This window comes from Odocoileus virginianus, chromosome 5 (genome assembly GCF_023699985.2).
Source record: "Odocoileus virginianus isolate 20LAN1187 ecotype Illinois chromosome 5, Ovbor_1.2, whole genome shotgun sequence".
Taxonomy (NCBI): Eukaryota; Metazoa; Chordata; class Mammalia; order Artiodactyla; family Cervidae; genus Odocoileus; species Odocoileus virginianus.
The window spans coordinates 83,436,528-83,455,828 of NC_069678.1; the positions used below are offsets into that span (position 1 = coordinate 83,436,528).

Sequence of the window (19,301 nt, forward strand, 5' to 3'; positions counted from 1 at the left end):
AGAATTGATGTGAACAACAGAGAAAAAAGCTTGACTGTCTCAGGAAAGGAAGTAACAGAATGGAGCATAGAATATGCCACTTCCCTGACGTGGTCTTCACCATTTCATCATAATGATCCTCAACTTAATCCTGAACCAAATCCCATGAACAGTAGGGGCCCCATCTGCTAATCCAAACTTACTGTTAGGAAACCTGAATGAAACAAGGGTGAGAAGCCCTTGGCATAAAAACCCAATAAATTACATATCTCCCAAACTCTTTAAACAGGCCGGGCACAATGCAGGAACTCAACCAGTCCGCTGTGACAGAATTCATCCTGTTGGGCTTTGCCTCGAACCCCAGGACCAATCCTCTGCTCTTCACCTTCTTTCTGGTCTTTTACCTGCTGATCCTTGTGAGCAACAGCCTCCTCATCACCCTCATCCACCAGGACACACGCCTCCACACGCCCATGTACTTCTTCATCAGTGTCCTCTCCCTGTTGGACATGTGCTACACCACCACGACGGTGCCCCAGATGCTCGTGCACATTCTCAGCAAGAAGAGAGCCATCTCTTTTGCTAGATGTGTGGCCCAGATGTACATCTTCCTCCTCTTTGGGATCGCTGAGTATTGGCTTTTCTCCATCATGTCGGTGGACAGGTACGTGGCCATCTGCCACCCTCTCCGGTATAAGGTCATCATGAGCCACTGTGTGTGCCTTCTCATGGTGGGCATCTGTGCAGCCTATGGTGTGGTGGGTGGTCTGTCCTATACCTCCTTTGCTATGTGCCTTCCCTACTGTGGCCCTAATGAAATTGACCGTTACTTTTGTGAGGTCCCTGCGGTCCTGAAGCTGGCCTGTGCAGACACATCCCTCAATGACTTGGTGAACATCATCACAGGCTTCAATGTCATTGTGGTCCCACTCTCCTTGATTGTCCTTGTCTATGTCAACATCTTTTTCACCATCATGAAGATCCGCTCAGCTCAAGGACAGATCAAGGCCTTCTCTACCTGTGCCTCCCACATCACCGTGGTTTCCATGTTTGCTATTCCATGCAGTATCACATATATGAGCCCTGGCTCTGACTCTTCATCAAACAGTGGCAAGAAAATGGCCCTTTTCTATAACATTGCCACAACCTTCCTCAACCCTGTCATCTACAGCCTGAGGAACAAGGATGTGAAAAATGCTTTCCTCAAACTGATGGGAAGGGGCATGGCCCCAGAGTAATGTTTTAAAGATAAAGATAAGCAGAGATGTACAATTCAGGACTCGCACTCACACCAAAGACTCTTCCATGAGTCCTGAAGTGATGGTCTCCATAAAGCTTGTGCTTCGCTCTGACCCAGTGGGAAAGAACAGGGTGCTTGGCCATCAGCATTATGTATGGTGGTGTGGTTTGAGACAAAGATGATCAGGAAGATCCAAGACAGTGCTCAAGAGCCTGGACTCAAGTGCCAGGCAGACCAGGATGAGAGAGTTGGCTTTACCAATCACTAAGCATGTGAATTCTTACAGCTCTTTCAGCTACTTTAAGGTTTGTATCTCTTCTTCATAGGGAAGTTGTAATAATTAAGTGAGATAATATTGATATAATAAAGGTACTTAGTACAGAGCCTGCAAATGTTAGTTTTAATTTTCAAGACTTTTGACTTGAATTATCAATTCAAGTTGATAGTTGAATTCAATGGGTTGAATTATCAATCTTTAAACAGAAGTGATCTTCTGGTCTTTGGAAGTGACTGGATGCCCAGAGAGAATGGGAATAAAAAGGGTGTTGTAGGCAGAGAGTGGAAGAAGGACAAACTCAGAAACTGTCAAGTGGAGATTCTTAAGGTGCAGAAGAAACTTGAGAAGGAGGAAATGAACCTATATAACCCATCTAAAAACTCAGTCAGTTAGAGCATCTGGGGTCGATTGAAGTTCTCTTAGAAGGCGAAAAATTCTCTTTTATGACCATGTTTTTCTGTTCTCTAGATTTCCTTTTTTTCCCTTGTTTCTAATAGCATCCATTTTCGAAAACTATAGCCTCTCTTGGGTAATCCCAAGAAAAGGGACTCTAAGGATGAGGGAAACTAGAAATATGAGGGTGAATATAATGTGACCCCCAGATACAAAATGTCAGGAGTTCTGAGAGAGGTTACAATTTCAGTGGGGAGGTTTTTGCTTTGTTCCTTGTTTGAAATGACTTCCCTGGAAACTGTTCATTTCTCAGAGAATCTTCACAAACATGAACTGTTTTCTCCTATGCTTCACCAGCCTACAAAGATCATGTTACTGGGCATCACCCATATTCACTGCCTGCTGGCTGCCACAGGAACTCCAGCACACAACAAAGCAATTCCCATGAGGTTCTAGAGGCATGTCCCATAAACTAACTTGTAGCCCCTTTGAATTCTTCTTTCTGAGCCCTGTGTTGATGTACACTGCCTATGAAAACTGTAAAAAAAAAAATTAACTATGCTGGCCAAAAAATATTACATGAGTGTCTGTTTGCTTCCAGAGAGGCCATGGCCCATGCCAAGAGTGCAGGTTCACAATATCCCCACAAGTATTACCAACGTCACCACCCAGAAGTCAGAGTGTTGCATAAATAGTGAAGCAAAATTAAAGACAAACTACAATACAGGACATATAATTGCAACATATTTACATATGTGAATAAAAGCATTAACACATAAAGTACTCTTGAAAAGTGATGAGAAAAAATACAAACACTCAGAAAAACTAGCAACAGATGTGAACAGTTCATAAAAACAAAATCCGAATAATCAATAGACACATAGGAAAAGCAAGCACAGTAGGTATCTAAGAAATGAAAATCAAAATATCAATGAGATACTATGTTTTCACCTTTTGAAACTGGCAGAGTGCTTAAACAGAGTCAGAGGTGGCTGAAAGTGAAAGTAAAGTGAAAGTTGCTCAGTCATGCACGTCCAACTCTTTGTGACCCCATGGACTATACAGTCCATGGAATTCTCCAGGCCAGAATACAGAAGTGGATCGAATACAATAAAACATGAATTTTCATACACTACTCATGAGAGTACAGATTGACCTAGAAAGCATATTCATATTTTGCACAACCAAGTAATAGTAATTAGTCTAAGTCCTAATTGTATGGCAGCCAGGATTTTCCTAAAACTCAGTCTGTGGCCAAAGCTTTGTAGAAAATAAAAGGTTTATTTATATGTAGTCAGCTACGTTAATAGTTTAGGTTTTAGCTCAGTTTGAATGTGCTATGGAGAAGGCAATAGCAACCCACTCCAGTGTTCTTGCCTAGAGAATCCCAGGGATGGGGGATCCTGATGGGCTGCCATCTCTGGGGTCGCACAAAGTCAGACACTACTGAAGCAACTTAGCAGCAGCAGCAGCAGAATGTGTGGTCGAACAGAAAGTAAGTTAACTGAAAGCAGAAAAACCAGCAAAGCAGATTTTGTCTCAATCCCAGGTGTACTCATGCTCAGCAACAGGCTACCAAATGGAGTGTTAGAAGCAGTCGTTCACTCTGAGCCTGGTCTAGAAGCCTGCAGAAGTGAGGCCCACAGGTCCGAGGTGACCTACCTAGATTGCCTCTGACACTGTCTCCAGCTCTGAGGGTCCTGATTACTCAGTTCAGTTCAGTTCAGTTCAGTTGCTCAGTTGTGTCTGACTTTGTGACCCCATGGACTGCAGCACGCCGGGCTTCCCTGTCCTTTACCAACTCCTGGAGCTTGCTCAGACTCATGTTCATCGAGTCAGTGATGCCATTCAACCATCTCATCCTTTGTTGTCCCCTTCTCCTCCTGCCTTCAATCTTTCCCAGCATCAGGGTCTTTTCCAATGAGTCAGTTCTTCACATCAGGTGGCCAGAGCATTGGAGTTTATTAGATTACTAGATTTGCAAAACAGGAGTGTCAGGCACATCACCCCTTCCTCCATTGTTTTCCTCTTACAGAACTGTTCCCAGAGCAGTGTCTATCAGAATTGGTTGCAGTTTGACAAGGGAATTCTCTGGTGGTCAAGAATCTGCCCTTACACTATAGGAGTCATGGGTTAAATTCCTAGTTGGGGAATTAAGATGACACAGACCACACCATGTGGCAAAAAAAAAAAGAAAAAAAGAAATTGGTTGTAGTTACAGATTCTCCTGTATCTTAATGGATCTTATGGCTGCTAGCAGTTGATGGGAGTGGTGCTCACAGAAGCGCTAGGTTCTACTTCTGATGAACACAAAGGATGCTCTTTTCATATTAAAATGCCACTTGCATTGAGTAAGTAATATCTCATGGGCAGGCTCCAATAACCTGCAGGGCTCAGCCCCAGTTAGCTCCTCTACTTCCCAGTTCAAGGAGATTTACAATATTAGAGGTACTACCATTTTGGTTAAATTCACCTGGTTTGTGGTTTCTGACCGGCAGAAGAGGTGGCTGGTGCAAGGCCATGTCAGGCCGGCTAGTCCTGCGCAAGTTTCCTTTATGTAGCAGTCAGAGTTCACTCAAGAAAGATAACTTCTGAACATGCTATGGATAAAGAGCTTATGTTAGGAATTAGACCTGACACAACTGTGCCAAGAACTGGGGAAGTGTCATTGGAGGATCAGAGTAAAATCATCTTGAACCGCTGGTAATGTTAGACAAGTCAGAGCTTGTAAGAAGATCTGAGAAGCGCCAGATCCAGTCACTTAATAGATCATTAACAGAGATCTTAAAGAGGCTTCTGGAAACCTATTATTGCCTTTGAGTGTCCATAGCCAAGCAATCAGTTGTGGTCCTGGGGTTCCTGTTGGTCCCAGGGCCAGCATTTGGCAAAATAAGCTTACCAAGGAAAACAAGGACAAACTAAGACCCAATGATCTTCAGTGTCTAGCCATCACTTTATCTGATCATGAAGACTTTCACTCCAACATTAAGAACTGCTACTTCACTTTTTCAGGCCAAATCCTAAAACATACAAAGAAGAGGATTCTGGAAAACAGGACCCACCTTTACCAGTTACGGATTATTTTAGGAATAATGTATGTATTTTAGGAACTGAACCTTACACAATTGTGGGAGGAAGGGTGACCCAAGTTGACAATACCACAATCCAGTCGCCCTTATGGCAAAACATCTTTATTCTATATTTTTCATTATGGTTTCCTCTTTATTAGGAATTATTGGAAGTAGTTTTCAAATTTCAAATATGGGGAGGAACTTTTGTTTCTGAACATAATTGAGTAACATGTATTAGAACTACCTTCCCATTATTAAAAAAAAAAAAACTATAAAACAGAAGAAAATTTATGAAGCAATGCTTTTCAGGCATTGTACAACAGACAGTATATATCAGTTTACCAGGGTTGCCATAACAAAATACTATAGACTGGGTGATTTAAACAAGACAAATTTATTTTCTCATAGCTCTGGATGCTGGTACAAAAATAATTGCAATTTTGGACTGTGATTTTTAAATCATTATAACTAAGCTCAAACATATCTTTATTAATCAAAATATGAACCATTACAATCAACACATTTATGCCAATGAGAAATAAATTTGCTTATTCCTGTAGCATAAAAATCCATGCCTCAGGATTCAACAAACTCTTGGAAAGCATTTTCTCTCTCCTGCTGGTTGTGGAAGCAGTCTCCCTGCAAAAAGTTATTGAGATGTTTGAAGAAGTGGTAGTCGTTTGGTAAGAAGTCAGGTGAATATGGCAGATGAGGCAAAACTTCATAGCCCAATTTGTTCAACTTCTGAAGCATTGGTTGTTCTATGTGCTGTTGGGCATTGTCGTGGAGAAGAATCTCCCTTCTGTTGACCCTTTCTGTTGACCAGTGCTAGCTGCTGGTGGTGTAGTTTTCAGTGCATCTCATTGATTTGCTGAGCATACTTCTCAGATATAGTGGTTTTGTTGAGATTCAGAAAGCTGTAGTGAAACAGACCAAACAGTGACCATGACATTTTTCGGGTACAAGTTTGGCTTTGGAAAGTGCTTTGGAGCTTCTTCTCAGTCTAGCCTCTGAGTTGGTTGTCACTGTTTATCACATAAAATCTGCTTTTCATTGCACATCACAATCCAATGGAGAAATGGTTCTTTGTTGTTGCATAGAATAAAGAAGACAACACTTCAAAACAACGGTATTTTTGATTTGTGGACCCCTGATGAGGCACCCACTTATCGAGCCTTTTCACCTTTCCAATTTGCTTCAAAGGCCGAACAACCATAGAATGGTTGATGCTGACTTCTTTGGCAACTTCTCAGGTAGTTGTAAGAGGATCAGCTTTGATGATTCTCTCAGTTGATGGCTGTCAACTTCTGATGGCTGGCCATTTTCAAGGCTCTTGTCTCCTTTGTAAAACTTCTTGAACCACCACTGCACTGTAGGTTCTTTAGCAGTTCCTGAGCCAAATGCATTGTGAAAGGAACAAGTCCTTATGTTGGGACTGAAATTCCTTCCCACTGAGACTCAGTGGAGGGAGGAGTCTTATGGCTGAGTGGCCACATCACTGTGTGACACAGTGACAATACTAATACGGTGTGTTTGTTTCCGTCCAAAGCACTTTTACATGCCTTTTATGTGCTTATTAATCTTATAAAAGGCCACTTATGGAGCAGAGACAAAACTGAGGCTTGGATATAGATAATATAAATGCTGCTAATACCTATTAGTGTCCTCATAACTATCCAGGAGCTTCCCTGCTGGTTCAGTGGTAAAGAACCCACCTGTCAATGCAGGAGATATGGATTTGATCCCTGGTTCAAGAAGATCCCCTGGAGAAGGAAATGGCAACCCACTTCAGTATATTTGCCTAGGGAATCCCATGAATAGAGGAGCCTGGTTGGCTACAGTCCGTGGGGTTACGAAGGGTCGGACATGTGTTAGCGACTAAACAACACTATTTTGAAAGACTATGTACCTAATTATAGTATAAATGGTACTAAATCTATTACTATAGCAACAACCACATATTATTGAACACTTAATCTTTTAAAATTTTTTATTTGGAGGAAAATTGCTTTGTAATGTTGTATTAGTTTTTGCTGTACAACAGCATGAATCAGCCATAATTATGCATATTGAACCTCCTTCCCCTCCCTATGTCCCACCCCTTGATCATCACAGATTGCCAGGCTGGGCTTCTTGTGCTATAGATAGATAACTGATGAGCAACTTCTCACCAGTTATCTAGTTTAAATATATTAATACTACTTTTTCCATTTGTCCCACTCTCTCCTTCCCCCACTGTGTCCAAAAGTCCATTCTCTACATCTGTGTCTCCATTCCTTACCTGCTTATAGGTTCAACAATACCATTTTTCTAGATTCCATATGTATGTGTTAATATGCAATATTTATTTTTCTGCTTCTGACTTATTTCACTCTGTATAACAGGCTCTAGTTTCATCTACCTCACTAGAACTGACTCATATTCATTCTTTTTTATTGCCAAGTAATATTCCATTGTATATATGTACCATAGCTTCTTTACCCATTCATTTGTAGATGGATATCTAGGTTGCTTCCATGTCCTAGCTATTGTATAGTGCTGCAATGAGCATCAGGGTACATGTATCTTTTAGAATTGTGGCCGTCTCATGGTATATGCCCAGTAGTAGGATTGCTGAGTCATGTGATAGATTTATTCCTAGTATTCTAAGGAATTTCCATACTGTTTTCTATAATGGCTGTATCAGTTTTATTCCCAACAACGGTGTAGGAGGGCTCCCTTTCTCCACATCCTATCCAGCATTTATCATTTGTAGATTTTTTGATGGTGGCCATTCTGACTGGTGTGAGGTAATACCCTACTGTAGTTTTGATTTACCTTTCTCTAATTATTAGGGATGTTGAGCAGCTTTTTATGTGAACACTTACTCTTAACAGATGCTACACTGGGTGCTATACATAATGTAATTAATCCTCAGGACAAGGTAGGTAAGTCACTTGATTTGTCAGCAGACGTAGAGAGTTTAAGAGAATTAAATGACTTATTCATGTCACATAGCAAATAAACTGTGTAGTAGGAATTTGAACTTGGATCTTCTAGATCCCAAGTCTTTCTACTGTAGCATCTCTGTTGCAACACTGAATTTACAGGGTATGGACAGTCAGATTATAGAGTGTCTACAAGGCTGGGTGTAGGAACCAGGTGGTCAGAGGCCAGGACAGAGGCACAGTCTTCCTTGGATCCACTGGAAGGATGCTCCCCAACAAAGTACCCTCTTGGGTCCCAATGGAATTCTAGGAGAGAAAGGCATCAGACTAGACTGGCTTTGTTAACTGCTGCAGTTATCTATTTTACACATGATGCCACTCTTTCTTGTGCAACACAGAAAGCAAAAGACCCGACAGCCAGGCAGACTGGTGGCTTAATGCAGTCTCACTGGAAAGGAGCCTGTTTTGTGGGTGGGAGGCAATGACCAACTGTGAGAGATGATCTAGTCCTTCAAGGTACAATTCAAATTCTGAAGGGTGTGGTGATGAAGGTGAAATTCAGGGCAAGGTGAAATACAGCTTGGGTACTGGGGGACTTAAGGCCATGCAGAATACTTTTACCTTGGTAGAGGTCAGTGGTGAATCCAGGTCAAGTGATACCTAGTGGTGAAATGGTATCTGACTGCAGGAGAATGGCCTGACCCACTGCATGGGAACTGAGCACAGAACTGGATGGGTCCTGGTATGGGAGGGATTCTGGAAAGAGCATGTCATCTTAAAGGATAGGTCCCCAAGGCAAAGACCAAAAAAGTCCTGTTAGCATCCATATAACTGGAACATGAGGTTGGACAAACCAGCAGCTGAGCATGCCTGGGTGTTATCTCAGAGTAAAGGACCAGAATGCTTAGGTCCCCAGAGAAATAGCACATTTATCCAGGTAACATGAAGTTTAGGGCTAACAAGTCTCAACCATAGTGCTTGGCCCCAACTATGGGGAAAGAGAGGCTAGCCAAGGATGGGATTGGATAGGGTGATCTCATGCCCTAGTTTTCATGGGATGGTTACGGTTTGTGCCTATTATAGATCAATTAATTCCTGTAATTAGTTAAAACCCTCCCTTTCACTCTCAAAATGTGTCTGAATTTGAACATTGTATGGTTTCAGAGATTGGAAGGCCATGGACCCGGTAAATACCTGATATGGGACAGCCCTGCCAATGGAACATACAGTAGATATTGTGTAATATACTCATAAATTTAAAAAATTTTTTAATTGAAATAAAGAATCAAAAATTTTATATGGAATCACAAAAGTCTCTGAATTGCCAAAGGAATATTGAGAAAAAGACCAAAACTGGAGATACTGCACTCTCTGACTTCAGGCTATATGTGAAGAAGATAAAAATACTAATTCTGAAAGATACATGAAACCAATTTTTTATAGCAGTATTATTTATAATATTCAAGATACAGTTGAAGACCTTGATATGTTTTGTCTCTTGACAATTTGTTCCCTTCTCTGGATATGGTTCCGAAGCCCCAGAAAATGCTCTCTTTCTTTTGCAGCACAGAAAACAAAAAAGTAGACAACCACACAGACTGGAGGCTGAATGCTGACTCCACTATTTCCTGGCCATACGGCCTTGTGCAAATCATTTTCCCTCTCGGAGCCTCATTTTCATCCTATCTAAAATAGAAAGCAGGCTGTGAGTGTTAAGAAGGTACCTGTAAGATGCTTAGCACAGGTTATGGTACATAGAAGGGGCTCAGTCAGTAGTATGTCTTCTGACAGCAAAACGTGAGCGATATTGAGGGCCAGCCCTGATCTCTGGTGTGACACCCAGATATCTGTGGGAGGAACAGGGGCCTGGAAGCCTGCATCCACAGTGGAGGACCCCTGCCCAGGCCACACGTTTCTCTAGCTAGTAGGAGGAGACACTGCCTATGTGGTGGCAATTTCCTTCCTCCCTTAAAGAGAGTAGTCCTCGTGAATGTGACATTCTTGGGATTTCAAGCAGAGATTTACTGTTCAAGAGGGGACTGCACCTCCTTAAACAGATAAACAAGTAAGGAAGTTTGTCTAATATGATAGGCAGTGCTGTGTCAACTGTTTAGTGTTGTTGCCTCACTGAATCCTGATCTGGGTTCAAATCCCCGTTTGGCCTCTATTAGAAAATCAGGCAGACCTGGGCTGCTTCTAAGGCGCTGCTTGAGTAAGCTTCAACAAGGACCACCATCATCCCATTAAGGCTCAGCCGCAGGACTGGGTCGTCTTTGCATCTCAAGGTCTAGTCCTCTTCCCAGTCCTGGCCACCCCAGATCCATTGCTGCTTGTGGCATGGAGTGAGTGGGGCCAGGTTTCCCTTGGCTCCAAATGGGGCATTGCGAAGCTGTCTTGGGAAACCCAGCAGACACTTACTTAAGCAAACTTCTCTCTGCCCTGTCTCAGGGGCAAGCCTGTGGGCCAGCACTCCTCAACAGCAAAGTCTAGGTTTCCCCAGTCTTTCTGCCTGACCCAGCAAATCCCCAACCAACCAAGAGAGCTTGTCTTCTCCATGTAGGACCCCAGGACTGGGACATCCAGTCTGTGTCTTGACCTGCTCACTCCCCAGGGTGGGTATCTGCAATCTCCCTTTTCCCAAGTCTCCTCTCAGGAGCACAGGTCCTCACCCGATTGCTTTTCTTCTATTTGCACCAGTTACATGTGTATCTTTCTTAAAGACCTGGTTGTACAGGAGTCCTTCTGCCAGTTTCCAGTTCATTCTCAGAAAGAATTACTCCATATATAGATGTATTTTTGATGTGTTCATGGGGATATGTGAACTCCTTACCCTCTTACTTTGCCATCTTGATCTCCTCCCATCAAAGACTATTCTTTCTTCATGTTTATTTATTTCCATTCTCTGTTGTGATCCCCCATCTATCCACTTACTATATCCATATTTTCCTTTGACAATTCTTTTAGTGTGTTTATTAAACAAACTGTTTTAAAGTCTTTCTGTTAATTTCAATATCCACATCATTTCTGTGTATGTTTCTGTTGACTGTTTTTTCTCTCATTATGAGTCACTTTCTCCTGCTTCTTTATATGTCTAGTAAAATTCAATTTTTTGTAGGACATTATTTCAACTCACAAGATGCTACAGGGTTGATAGTCTACATTATGTTGTTTCCCTTCAAAAACTGTTGAATGTTGTCTGACAAAGCGCTAACTTATTGTCATATCAGTTTGATCCTATTGAGGCTTTGCTTTTGGCTCTCACAGTAAATCAGGAGTAACTCTTCCTTTAAGGACTGAATAGCTCTACTTCTAAGATAGAGTAATTTTGGGAGCCTGGAGTATACGGTGAGTTAGCTCCACTTTGGATGACAACTTCAGTGTCTCCCTGCATGGTACAAAGCACCTGAATTTTCATTCACTTCACAGACCCAAGTAGCTGTTTCTTCCATGTCTCATTTCACCCTGTGTGTGTGCATGTCAGTGACTGGCTAATGGCTGAAGGAGGCCTCTATGTAAATTTCCGGAGTTCCTTTTCTGTAAAGTTTCTTCTTCTCTCAAGCTTGTGTTTCACGAATTCCTCACTGTCTCAAAAGCACCCAGTTCTGATCTTTGTTTCACCCAGTGTAGGGATTGCTGCTCTCTGCTTGGTTTCCACTTACTTGTGGCCACTTACCTGTGGTACTCTTGGCCAAAAATCTCTTCTGCATATCTCCTTTTTTTCAAGAATTACTGTCTTACTCTGTATTTTGGACTGAATTATGTCTGCTCCCTACTGCTCCAATTTCATATGTTGAAGTCCTAGCCCACCAGTATCTCAGAATGTAACCATGTTTGGAAATAGGACCTTTTAAGAAATGATTAAATTAAATTGAATTAATGATTAAATTAGATTAAATTAAATTAAGTTAAATTGACTTGACTGTGGACTGTCAAAGGCAACAGGTTCCCAAGGAGCTTTTTAAGCATTCCTGTTATGGCCTGTTAAATGACTGGATCTGGGGCTTCTCAGATCTTCCTGTAAGCTCTGACTTCTCTACCTTTTCCAAGTGATTCATGATGAATGAATAATGATTTTATTCTGATCCTCCAATGCCCCTTCCAGGTCTTTACTTCCCCAGTTCTTGGGACAGTTGTGTAAGGGCTAATTCTTAAAATAGACTTTTTTTTACCCATAGCATATGAAGTGGCTATCTTTTTTAAGGGAACACTGACTGCTACATATAGCAAGCCTATGCAGGGCTAGCCTGCTTGACATGGCCTTGGAGCAGCCAGTCTTCTGTCTGGTGCAAACCTTGAACCACCCGAATTTAACCAAAATGATAGTACCTCTGATCTTGCAAAACTTCTTGAACTCTGAACTAGAGGAGCTAATTGGGAGCTGGTCCTTGCAGGTCACTGGAGCCTGGCTATCAGATACCACTTACTCAGTACCATTGACACTTTAATGTGGGGAAAGCATCCATTGTGTTCATCAGAAGCAGAACCTAGCACTTTCTGTGATCACCACTCCCATAACCTGCTAGTAGCTAGGAGATAATTATGCATCCCATTAAAGACACAGAGGAATCTATAACTGCAACCAATTTTGATAGGTACCACTCTGGGAACAGGTGAGGACTCCCTGTAAGAGGAAAGTAATGGAGGAAGGGGTGATGTGCCTGGTGCTCCTGCTCCGCAAATCTCTAGTAACCGTGACCCTCAGAGCTGGAGACAGTGTTAGAGTCATCCAGATTGGTCTCCTGGGCTCTGTGGGCCTCACCTCTGCAGCCTTCTTGCCAGGTTGAGTGAAGGACTGTTTCCACGACTCCATTTGGTAGACTTCTGGTGAGCATGAGTAGATCTGGGATTGAGTTGAAATCCAATTTGCTGATTTTTCAGCAGTCAGTTGACTCTATGTTTGACCACACATTCAAACTGAGTTGAACTTAGAATATAAACATGGCTGACTGCATAGAAATAAACTTTTTATTGTTTTCCTGCAATGCTCTGGCCACAGACTGGGCCTTGGGAAAGTCCTGGCTGCCATACAATCAGGGACTCAGCTAATTACTATCACATGGTTGTGTGAAATAAACATCTGCTTTTCAGGTCAATCTGTACTCCCATTGTGTTATGTTATTCGCTCAGTTGTGTCTGACTCTTTGAGACTGCATGGACTGTAGTCCACCAGGCTCCTCTGTCCATGGTATTTTCCAGGCAAGAATAGTGGGTTGGGTTGCCATTTCCTTCTCCAGGGTATCTTCCCCAAGCAGGGACTGAACTTGTGTCTCTTGCATCTCCTGCATTGGCAGGCAAATTCTATACCACTGTGCCACCTGGTAAGCCCTATTTAAATGAAGTGGAAGTCGCTCAGTCATGTCTGACTCTTTGTGACCCCATGGACTATACAGTCCATGGAATTCTCCAGGCCAGAATACTGGAGTGGGTAGCCTTTCCCTTCTCCAGTGGATCTTCCCAACCCAGGTTCAAACCCAGGTCTCCTGCATTGCAGGCAGATTCTTTACCAACTGAGCTATCAGTGAAGCTCATACTCCCATTAGCAAAGTATAAAAACCAGTGTTTTGTTGTTTTCTGGCCATCTCTGGCTATTGTTTAAAAATTCTTCCAGTTTGTAAAGGTGAAAAAGTGGTATCTCATTGGTATTTCAATTTGCATTTCTTTGGTGTCTACAGTGGTGTGATTTTCCCATATGTTTATTGGTACTTGTGTATCTTTTTAATAATGTGCTCATATCTGTTTCCAATTTCCTGAGCATTTTTTTTTTTACCAATTTGTTAGAGCCCCTCCGTGTTAATGATTTTATTCACATGTCTGTAAATATTTTGCAGCTATATGCCCTGTCTCATTATTGTCCCATAATTTTGCTCTATTATTTATGCAACACTCTGGCTCCTGGATAGAAGGGTTAAGTAGTATCTTTAGGGACATTGTGAAACTTCACCCTTGGCATGGAACCTGGCCTCTCTTGGAGGGGATAGATATTCATATTATATTTTTTGGCCAGCCCAGCTGATTTTTTCTGAAAATAGTTTCATAGGCAGTGTACATCAGCAAGAAGCTAGGAAAACAGAACCCAAAGGGTCTGCATGTTAGTTTATGGGACATGTTTCTAGAACCTCATGGGAATTGCTTTGTTGTGTGGTGAAGTTCCTGTGACAGCAAGTAGTCAGTAAATATGGGTGATGCCTAGACTGATAAAGCCTGGGGAGAAAAGCAATCATGTTTGTAAACATTCTATGAAAAATAAACAGATTTTCAGAGAAAATCCCTTAAGAAAAATGGGAACCGAGCAAAAAATTCCCCACTTAATTTTTAACTGAACTCCCTTTTTTCATTGTCACATTATAGTCATTCCTCTCCTCTCTAATTTCCTACATCCGTAAGTGGACAGAATCCCTTTTCCTAGAGATTATCTAAGAGAAACTATAGTTTTCAAAAATGGACATTATTAGAAACAAGGAGAAAAGGGAAATCAAGAGGTATAAAACTAAAAAATAACAGAAAAAAATGGTCATAAAAAAGAATTTTCATATAAGGTTTTGCATATATGCAAAACAGAAAAAGAGACACAGATGTACAGAACAGACTTTTGGACTCTGTGGGAGAAGGCGAGGGTGGGATGTTTCGAGGGAACAGCATTGAAACATGTATATTATCAAGGGTGAAACACATCACCAGCCCAGGTTGGATGCATGAGACAAGTGCTCGGGCCTGGTGCACTGGGAAGACCCAGAGGGATGGGATGGAGAGGGAGGTGGGAGGGGGGATTGGGATGGGGAACACATGTAAATCTATGGCTGATTCATGTCAATGTATGGCAAAAACCATTACAATATTGTAAAGTAATTAGCCTCCAACTAATAAAAATAAATGGAAAAATGAATAAATAAATAAATAAAAAGAAAAGAATTTTCAACTTTCTAAGATAACTTCAATTGACCCCAGATGCTCTAACTGGCACAGTTTGTAGATGGGTTATATAGGTTAATTTCCTTTTCTTAAGTCCCTCTGCACCTTAAGAATCTCCACTTTACAGTTTCTGAGTTTCTTCTTCTTCCATTCTTCCCCTCCACCAGCTTTTTTCCCTCTTTCTCTTTAGGGATCCAGCAACTTTCACAGATCAGGAAGATCATTTCCATTTAAGGATTGATAATTCATTCCTAGTAAAACTAACATTTGCTAAAAGAAATTATCTAAGCCATGCTCTGTACATTTTGTGTATTATTTCATTTAATCATTGCAATTTCTCTCTGAGGAGAGATACAAACCTTTGAGGAGTTAAATGTGCTGCAAGAATTCACATGCCTAGTAACTGGTAAATCCAAGTCTCTCATCTTGGTCTCTCTGGCACTAGAGTCCAGGCTCTTAACAACTGTTAAGAGCAATTGGATCTTCCCAATCATATTTGTCTCAAACCACAATGCCGTAGAAAATGCTGATGATCAAGCACCTTGTTCTCTCTCTTTGGGCCAGGGTGAAGAGTTAGCTTTATGAAGACCATCTCTTCAGGACTGGTAGAAGAGTCTTCGGGGTGAGTGTGCATCCTGCATTGTATGGCTCCCCACATCTTTATCTTTAGAGAATCACTCTGGGGCCCTGCCCCTGCCCACCAATTTGAGGAAGGACCTGTTCACATCCTTGTTCCTCAGGCTGTAGATGACAGGGTTGAGGAAGGCTGTGGCAATGTTATAGAAAAGGGCCATTTTCTTGCCATTGCTTGACAAGGAGTCAGAGCCAGGGCTCATGTACATGATGATGCATGGAATAGCAAACATGGTAACCACGGTGATATGGGAGGCACAGGTAGAGAAGGCCTTGATCCGTCCTTGGGCTGAGCGGATCTTCATGATGGTAGCAAAGATGTTAATATAGACAAGGACAACCAAGGAAAGTGGGACCACAATGACATTGAAGCCTGTGATGAAGTCCACCAAATCATTGAGGGAAGTGTCTGTACAGGCCAGCTTCAGGACTGCAGGAACCTCACAGAAGTAATGGTCAATTTCATTAGGGCCACAATAGGGAAGGCGCATAGCAAAGAAGGTATAGGACAGACCACCCACCACACCATAGGCTGCACAGATGCCCACCATGAGAAGGCACACCCAGCGGCTCATGATGACCTTATACCGGAGAGGGTGGCAGATGGCCACGTACCTGTCCACCGACATGATGGAGAAAAGCCAGGACTCAGTGATCCCAAAGAGGAGGAAGATGTACATCTGGGCCACACATCTAGCAAAAGAGATGGCTCTCTTCTTGCTGAGGATGTGCACGAGCATCTGGGGCACCGTCGTGGTGGTGTAGCACATGTCCAACAGGGAGAGGACGCTGATGAAGAAGTACATGGGCGTGTGGAGGCGTGTGTCCTGGTGGATGAGGGTGATGAGGAGGCTGTTGCTCACAAGGATCAGCAGGTAAAAGACCAGAAAGAAGGTGAAGAGCAGAGGATTGGTCCTGGGGTTCGAGGCAAAGCCCAACAGGATGAATTCTGTCACAGCGGACTGGTTGAGCTCCTGCATTGTGCCCTGCCTGTTAAAAGAGTTTGGGGAATATATAACATTTGGGGTTTCGGTGCCAATGAATTTTCACTCTTTTTTCATTTATGTTTCCTAACAGGAATTTTGGATTATTAGATGGGGGCACTACTGAATACATCCCCATAGTAGTTTTGTTAGGGAAAGCACACTGACTGAAACCCCTCACCCTGGCCAGGCACCATAGTAACCATTTGCATGAGTTGTTTTACGCAGGAGGTCCTGGTAAGGAACATGGAACTAATAAGCCACCACCAACCGAAGAGTTCAAGAAAGGTCAAAAGGAGACACCACACATCCGACCACTTCCCAGAATCCTTCTCTCTGGCATCCATCTTGGCTGAACAAGGCGTGCACCACCAGGAAGGACTCTGAGGCAGAATGATTGGCTAAAGACAACCCGGAAACTAATCCCATCACCATAAAACCCAAGGCTGTGAGCCACGTGGCAGAGTTGTTCTCCTGCGTGCGTCCTGCGTTCTACTGCTCTCCACCCGGGTGCCCTTTCCCAATAAAATCTCTTGCTTTGTCAGCACATGTGTCTCCTTGGACAATTCATTTCTGAGTGTTAGACAAGAGCCCAGTTTCGGGCCCTGGAAGGGGTTCCCCTTCCTGCAACAGTTTGAGTGGTGTTGGGGTTTCATTCAGATATAAGCTGAGGGGCAGAGTGATGAAATGGTGAAGACCAAGTCTGGGAAGTGCTGTGTGGTGTGTTCCTTCCTGTCTCTCCCTTTCCCAAGATAGCTTTGTTTTTCTCTCTGTTATTCACCCCATTTTCCATTTTCTCTTGGGACAACAAAGTTTGTTTAGCCTTGATTAAAGATCAGAGTGAAGACTATTATACTCATTATTTATGTTGAGGTTTTTATCACTGCTAGGATTATCATTGAGGTTAGAATTGGGAATCCAAATCAATGCTATGTAGATTAAAGTTTATAGTTAATATTCAAGATTTAACTTTTCCTGGTGAAAGAAATTTTACTGGTATTCAGTAATTATGTCATTGATTCAACATGTCTTTACCAAAAGCCTACTATTTGTTATAAATCAGAGGAGCAAAGAAGAGTTATAAATAATATGGGTGGGAAAGTGATTTCACAGAGTTAAATATGTTAAAGAGTTAAATGCAAAAAATAAAAGTGTAAAGCAACCTAAGAGAAAATATATGAGTGAATATTTATTTTATGATGTGACAGAGAAAGGCCTTTAAGCATCACTTGAAGGTTCCAAGTCCTTCAGCCTCTTAGTGTTGATCCCTTTCCCTCTAATATGCAAACAAACCTGCACAGCCTTCATCTGACCTGTTCCATATTTCCCTAATATTGTGAGGGATTCTTGTGTATCCCCGGCCATTTTGCTCCCTAATCCTCACTCTCATTGACTCCTCGACTCCCCTTATTGCCTTCCTCATGGAGTACTGACCTTCAGTGGTTCATCCTTATTCTCTTTCTCCATTATGCCCCTAAACCTCACCAACCCAAGGATGTTATTTGCAAGATTTGTCCTGGATGTATGGATAAAAGGAAGATGGCTTACAATGCAGCGCAGAACAGAAAACTATTTTTAAAATGAACATTTAATGTTGCAAAGTCCCTAAGTTATCTGTGCAGCAGTTTTTCCTCTCTAGCTCCCAGCCATCGGCATCTGACTAGAGACTGGTCTCCTTCCTGGAACCTCCTCCCATCTCCCCTTGTCTTCGTGTTCTAGGACTCTCCTTACACCTACTACTGGGGGAACCAGCCATAAATCCAGTTCCTTTAACTCAATGCTTTCATACTTCCCTGTGCTTCAGAATCACCTGGAGAGCTTGTCAGATGCTCCTGCACTTCATATGGAGTTTTGATCTAGAAAGTCTTGGGTGGAGATAGAGAATTTGCATTTCTACAAGTTCCCAGGTAATGCAGATGCTGGGTCCACACTTTGAGAACAGATTTACTTAATTGTAAAGAGTAATTTGGTTCTATCTCAATTTTCCTGTCTCCACATTACACTCAAGCTGCTCACATTCCCCCTGCCTAAATGCCAATACTTTCTTGCTTTCTGTGAGCATAAAAATAAAGGAAGAAAAGCAAGAAAAACATGAACATTTTTGGCTATATAATAAAGAATATCTTATGTAAATTAAAAAATGAATAATAGTTATTGCATGTGTGTAATACAAGTGATTAATATCATTAGAATATAAAGGTCTCTTCTTTGTAAGGAAAAAACTCATAACCAAGAATGAGATATTAATAATCAATGCACAAGAGATTAATGAAAAAAATGAATCCACTAAAGTTTAAACTTCCTAATAATTAAAGACTGCAAATTAAAACATCAATGATATAGTTTTTAACTTGACATAGGCGAAAAATTCTTTTTAAATGATGATGCCTGACATTGACCAGTTTGCAGTAAATGAGAAATTCTTATATATTGATTTGGAAATTCATATGAGAAATAAATTACTCTGTTATTCTGCAGGAAAATGTGATAGCATGTATTTTCACCTTTAAGAATATTGCATATGGAAGAATGAGAGATGTGGGGAGAGATTTTCATCAAGGATGTTTAATTGCAGTATGACTTTTAATGGGGAAAACTGCATATAACCTAAATGTCCTATAACAGGGGATTGGTTAAATAATTTATGGTCTATTGATATGATTGAATACCTGATAGCCTTTAAAATAATATTTTGGAGACTATTTTGCATTGTGGAGAAATGCTCCAACAGACTGTTAAAAAGCAGATTGAATCGTACTGCTGCTGCCCTAACAGTATACAAATTTATATGCACAGCATAAAAATTAGAAAAAAAAAAAAAAAAAAACCTTACAGGAGTCATTTCTGGTGATTAAATTTACAGGTGATATTTATTACTTAAAGTTCCCT

At 41.7% G+C, this 19,301-nt stretch overlaps 2 protein-coding genes across 2 annotated transcripts; one reads left to right on the forward strand and one right to left on the reverse strand.

Annotated features, from left to right (window-relative positions):
* The first annotated feature begins 278 nt into the window (after positions 1 to 278).
* Positions 279 to 1,217, forward strand: LOC110151330 (olfactory receptor 2D2-like). Its single transcript, XM_020914665.2, has one exon. It carries the CDS (start codon positions 279 to 281, stop codon positions 1,215 to 1,217), a length of 939 nt encoding a protein of 312 aa, XP_020770324.2.
* A 14,103-nt stretch (positions 1,218 to 15,320) lies between these two features.
* LOC110151411 (olfactory receptor 2D2-like) lies at positions 15,321 to 16,409 on the reverse strand. The gene has a single exon (XM_020914783.2). The coding sequence runs from the start codon at positions 16,407 to 16,409 to the stop codon at positions 15,471 to 15,473; it is 939 nt and encodes a 312-aa protein (XP_020770442.2). The 3' UTR covers positions 15,321 to 15,470.
* Between the last annotated feature and the right edge of the window lie 2,892 nt (positions 16,410 to 19,301).

What these genes read in the sequence shown, in the direction of transcription:
- LOC110151330 (XM_020914665.2), top strand. Translation starts at nt 279, where the DNA reads ATGCAGGAACTCAACCAGTCCGCTGTGACAGAATTCATCCTGTTGGGC.
- LOC110151411 (XM_020914783.2), bottom strand. Translation starts at nt 16,409, where the DNA reads ATGCAGGAGCTCAACCAGTCCGCTGTGACAGAATTCATCCTGTTGGGC.